Here is a 6,225-nt window from a genome sequence, read left to right as displayed (position 1 = left end):
CATTTTGATTCCATTCTTCAACCAAACATATGAAATTTAGATTCTAATTTAAAAAAAAAACATTTAAATTCAAAATTCAATTCCTTAAAAAAATCGCAAACCAAACTCACCATTAAGTAAATACATTTTGATTCCATTCCTCAACCAAACCAATGAAATTTAGATTCTAATTTAGAAAAAAAAAAAACATTTAAAAAGGAAAATCAGATTCCATTTCCATTTATTCCGTTAGATTGATTCCATTAAATTCCGCCTTACTGTATCAACTTAAGTTAAACATCTAGATTGTAATCTCAACATTTTCAAACAGAAGGTCTGTTTGCATTTCAGGGTTGATGAATTGTCCTGGTATGACCGAACTTCAGCATTGTTCAATACACACACCAGGTGAAAGAAAGATATATATATATTTTAACAAAATTTGTTAACAGCAGCAACAAAATCAGAAAGTCTTGGGTTGCATTTCCAAAGAAAACAAAAACCCACATCCCAAAGGATGGTTTCAAACAAACATCCTATTTTAAAAAGCAGTTGATAATATCAAAAAAGAACAAAACTCCTCACTAATGCTCAGCATCAGGATCAAGAGACAAGACTGTCCTTAAGAGACAGAGAAGCAAGCTGAGCCGCGGTGCTGTTGGTTTGCTGCGGCTGGACATTCCTCAACACCTCCATGGCTTCCGAAACCTTCGATTTCAAAGCATCTGGCGATTCCAGCAAGTGCAACACCTCCGTTTGATCCATCTCTAGAAGCATGCCTGTCACCTTTGCCGCATTCTCATGCTCCAACTCATCCACCAGTGGGTACAGATTCTCACCCAGCATCTGTAAAAAAAGAAAAAAATTATTTAAACCATAATATATATACTATTTTATAGTAAAATGCCATTTTCGTCATTGAGGTTTGTCCAGTTTTGCAACTTTCATCCAAAGGTTTTGTTTTTCCGTCTCTGGATCCAAAAGGTTCAAAATCTTGTCATTTTCATCCGGCTTGTTAACTCCATCCATTTTTCTCCGTTAATTCATGGGTATTTCCGTCTTTTTTCTTAACTTAAAGGGCAATTCGGTCTTTTTCACTTTATGTACAAGCATTTCGCATAATGTACAAGTATTCAAAAGACCAAACTGCCTGTTAGGAAAAATGACAAAAATACCCATGATTTGACCGAGAAAAATGGATGGAGTTAACGAGCTAGATGATAATGACATAATTTCAAACCTTTTGGATCCAGATGCGAAAAAACAAACCATTGGACAAAAGTCACAAAAGTGGCCAAACCTTAGGGACAAAAATGGCATTTTACTCATTATTTTATTATTCAAGAAAATACCGAAACACAACATACCGTCCTCTGCTGCTCAGGAGAAGCATTCGCAAGGGCGGAAGTCAAAGCTGTAATCGGCATTGCTTGATCTCGAGCATACGAGACAGGAACCACCGCCATGTTTCCATCATTGCGTCCAGGATAACGAAACACACGTCCCCTTGGAAACATCTGATCACACCAATTGCAATAATTACAAAACATACCATTTCACCCTAACTATGTCTTTTACACAATACACATACCTGTTGCTGCTGCTGTTGCATCATTGGAAAAGGCTGCTGCTGATTTTGTGACGCCGCCCCTGTGCCACGCCTCCGGCTCTGTTGACCCTGTTGGGCAACCGGAAGAAAGAAGTTTGGCATACCGGGCCTCATTCCAGGGACCAGCTGTTGTTGGTAACCAAAACCCGCCTATAAAAAAACAAACCATCAGCCGACTGAAATTCCGACGATACAAAATCGACTAAAGATGACATATAGTCTTTACTGGAAGACGACATAATTGTGAAATCTAAGATGGAACACCCTTAATAAAATAAGAAAGTTGGGTCGGCTTAAAGTAGGGATGAACAACAACCGAATCGTTAACCGAAATCGAACCGAATAAACCGAAAACCAAAGATCAGTTTTTTGTTGTACCCTCGGTTAACTGAAATTAACTGAACCGAACCGGACTACTCACATTTTCGTATATTTCTAGCTTTTATACCTCCATTTCATATATTTATACATCCAAATCATGTATTTATACCACAATTTTTATGTATTTATACTAGCATTTCATGTATTTATATTTCCATTCCATGTATTTCTAGTTTAAAAATTAGCCCAAGTTTGATTTTGGTTATTAACCAACGTTTACTGAACCGAACCTAAAACTGACAAACTAACCGAATAAACCCTATTAACCGAAAACCGAACGGTTAATAAAATAGATTAACCTATGACTTTGGTTTTGTTTCGGTTTCGGTTAAGGCTAATAACCGAACTGAACCGAACCATGCACACCCCTAGCTTAAAGTAAGTAAAACTGACTTCTTGGTAACCGAACCATGCACACCCCTATCTTAAAATAAGAAATAAATCCAGTGCATTTGGTACCATAATAAAAAATTAAGATTTGTATGTGACGGGAGGATTACCTGGGGAGGAAGCATAGTAGGAGGGGCCTGCCCGTAGAATAGTTGCTGACCGATACCTGGACCACCGGGAGGATACACGGGCATACGCGGACCCAATGAAGCTCCCATGGTAACAGGCCTCATTTGTGAAAACTGTGCCTGTGGAAAAAGATTACTTAAACCGAAACATAAAAATAAATAGCATGTCGAGAAACGTTACCTGCAGCTTTGCCCTTCTCTCTTCTTTACGTTGAGCAAGTGCCACGTAAAGTGGTTTGTTGACAATCATCTTCCCATTCATCTCCGCAAGCTATAAATCATAATAATCAAAGTAGATTAAACGATTAATTACGTAACGGATAACATTCAATGTAGCTCAAACATATCACTTACAGCTTGAGAAGCCTCTTCGGGAGTTGAAAAGGCAACAAATCCAGAGCCTCTGCTATTTCCATTGGGATCCAGCATAACCTATTAAACAAATAAGCATCACAAGTTAGATCGAAAGATATTATCAAAACATTATCTCTCTTAAAACAGTTGGAAACTAGTGGGTTACCGCCCGCGCTTCACGGCGGGTTCGAACTACGGATATAAAAAGCAAAATCGCAACGTGACATTTTACGTAATGTAAAAAGAGCAGGTCATGACGGGATATATTCAAAAGACGCGGAAAAGTTATCGGTTCAGTCCATGATGGAATCGACAATCGTTATAACCATAAAAACGAATACCTGCGACGGGTTCGGAACATGAATAAAATAACGTACTTACAACGGGGCTGTAGCTAACAAGTTATGTTTTAGTATATATTTATAATTATAATAATAAGCGACAAACCTTGCATGAGGTAATTGTACCATATTCAGAGAAGAGTTTCTTAAGCTTATCATCATCAATAGTATCATCCAAATTCTTCACATACAAATTAGCACCTTGATATTTCTCAGCTGCTTCTTTTGCATTCTGCTCAAACCGACTCTTCAATTCAAGCTCTCGTTCCGATTTCTTCTGCGCTTTCCCAACATACCATTCTTTGTCATCAATTTTCTTACCATTTAAAGATTCAACCGCTTTTGCAGCGTCATCCGCATTTTCAAAATTGACAAACCCGAAGCATTTGGATTTTCCATCTCCGTCTCTCATAATAACAGCACTTGTAATTGTACCGTACTCGCCGAAAGTCTTTTTCAGATCTTCGTCAGTAGTGGACTCCGGTAAGTTTTTTACGTACACGTTGTTGAACTTTGAGGTCGAGGAAGAGTCACGTTCTTGCTTGCGAAGAAAGTGACCGACGTAGACTTGTTTGTCGTTCATCAACATGCCGTTTAACTTGTCAATTGCGTTCTGTGCAGCTTCTTCTGTGTCGAACTGCACGAATCCGTAGCCCTTTGACTGACCAGTAGAGTCGGTGGCTATCTTGCATGAAAGGATATTACCAAAGCTTGAAAATGTGTCGTGCAATGCTTTGTTGTCGATTGTTTTGTCCAAATTCTGTACACAAAAGAGAAGGGTCAACATGTGCATAACAGAAACTACGTTATAAGAATATATCACTAAAAAGAAAGAACAGAAGGTTTACGACTCCACCACACTATATTCTAATTAATTTGCTGATAACAGAACATTTTTTTATCAAAAAGAAATCCCTTGCAAATCATGTCTTATAAATTTTTTTCATAAATTTTGTTTCCAAACAGAGTGGTCCAAGAAAGCAGAAGCCAAAGCACGAATGAGCATGTTATGATTCTAAAAGACGATCATTTTCTTGGATGCATAAGTGGAACAAATACTTAATGACGCCGTCAAGCTTCAAAATGATAAATTGGAAAAAAAAACGTTACTACATAAATGCGGATTGTTCGTATCAGAGTCAATGCAGAGGTAAAAGACCGTTTACGCGATTTCATGGCAACGGTTAGAACAGAGTCAACAAAAGGAATGCAATCATTTACTTCGGTTATTTAAAACTTAAACAAACAAAAAAAATCATTAGCAACCACTGGAACCAAGTTGAAACATAATTAAGGCGATGAAATTAATGGTAACAACAACCAATACACCATAAAAGCAGCAGAATTACTATAAGAGATTGAGCAAGGTTGCTAAATGCTATGTATCTTATAACTAGACTAACTAGTAATCCGATCAAAGATACAAATTTCAAACAAGCAAATTGAATATTATAATTAATAGACATATTTTGCATATTTTACCTTGATAAAGATATTCGCAGTTCCACTTTTCCGAATACTTGGGTCCCTGTGAGAATACATGATCCGAATCGACTTGCCATTCACTGGAGTAAAGTTCAGAATACTTATAGCCCTTGCAGCTGCAATCCAGATAACACAAAAAGTCAATTTCATAACATACACAAACACGTCCGAAACGTTACATTACTATTGCACACAATCGTTCATATGACTACACAAGTACAATACAAATAAATTCACTGCTCAGAGGAATAACTAGCACACAAAAACCAACATAAATCTGATATAATGCCAACCTTATTATGCATATCATTATTTATTCCATCAACTAAACAGAAGTGATAAATTTGCCACCAAAAGGGAAATAACTGTATTGTACTTCATTTTAGATTCATAAACAAAAGCATCAATTATGATTGATAGCTCATCTGCTTCATTTGGTTTTATTTATAAAAATCTCCAACGAACTCATTACCTCGAAGAACATAGCTAAGGTACCAACAACAGCAAATGCATGAAAGATAACTGAATTATCAATTCAAAATGAAAAAAAAGTATATTTCTTGTCAATTCAGATGTGCAAATGTAAAAAAGCTAAAAAAAATCTACAAAAATGCAGTATTTTTTTAGGATCAGAATATACATAATATCCATCTTAAATCAATATGCAACATTTCACAATCCCAAATTATCAGAACATATGATTAAATTTAGATATTTATTATTTGATATTATAATAATGACCATTTACTTTACAATGTCAGTGCAATTAAATTAATCAAATTAATAATTTTAACATCTAATATTCAATTCATTCAAATCACAATAAAAAAATCAACATCAAATTCACAAATGAAGGAATATCCATAACAACACTCACCATCATCAGCATTGCTGTAATTAACATAACCATATCCCAACGATCTCCGACTGCTCAGATCCCTACAAACCCTAACCGTAACCACCTGTCCAACCTGATTAAACAAATCATACAACTGCGAATCTGTCACACCATACTCCAGGTCCCCTACGTAAAGCGACGTCGTTCCAAACGTCTGTCCTCCACCACCTGCCACCGCCACCGCCGCTGCCACCGCCGTCGCCGCAACACCTCCAGCACCGTTCGGCCCCGTCGGCAGCGGCGGTTGCACCTGAATTTGCGCCATTTTTTTCAAATTTCAACCCTAAATTAAACGGATAAATTGTAATGTAACGATGAGATCTGAATTTGTGATGATGAATTGATCGGAGAAATGATGATTATAGTATAATAATAATATTTTTTATATGTTTTTGGGAGGGCAGAGGGAGCTGCACTGCAACGATGAATGGAAAGTGACGAGGTATATATAGAGCTAGGGTTTGAGAGGGTGGGACGATGAATGTGGACCGTTGGATTGGAATGCTGTTGATGTGTGTGGGCCACCTGGCAGTTACGGTTGGATGGCACAATGTAACGGTATAGATAAGAGGACACGTGGGGATAGGTGACTTGGGTTCCACGTGTCATAAAATGTCGTATTTTTTTTTTTATTTTCGGGGAAAGTCAAGTGTGGGGCAT

The 6,225-nt window shown here is 37.2% G+C and overlaps 1 protein-coding gene across 1 annotated transcript; it reads right to left on the bottom strand.

Annotated features, from left to right (window-relative positions):
* Positions 1 to 438: 438 nt before the first annotated feature.
* Positions 439 to 5,990, bottom strand: LOC110915407 (polyadenylate-binding protein 2). Its single transcript, XM_022160106.2, has 9 exons — positions 5,545 to 5,990; positions 4,665 to 4,783; positions 3,289 to 3,942; positions 2,842 to 2,919; positions 2,669 to 2,758; positions 2,470 to 2,607; positions 1,571 to 1,738; positions 1,347 to 1,496; positions 439 to 825 (listed from the first exon to the last, which is right to left on the bottom strand). The coding sequence occupies exons 1-9, from the start codon at positions 5,828 to 5,830 to the stop codon at positions 583 to 585; spliced, it is 1,926 nt and encodes a 641-aa protein (XP_022015798.1). The 5' UTR covers positions 5,831 to 5,990; the 3' UTR covers positions 439 to 582.
* Positions 5,991 to 6,225: the final 235 nt, after the last annotated feature.

Source organism: Helianthus annuus, chromosome 16, assembly GCF_002127325.2.
Source record: "Helianthus annuus cultivar XRQ/B chromosome 16, HanXRQr2.0-SUNRISE, whole genome shotgun sequence".
Classification (NCBI taxonomy): Eukaryota; Viridiplantae; Streptophyta; class Magnoliopsida; order Asterales; family Asteraceae; genus Helianthus; species Helianthus annuus.
The sequence above is the reverse complement of the archived record's forward strand: the minus strand, read 5'-3'. Positions and strand labels throughout refer to the sequence as shown.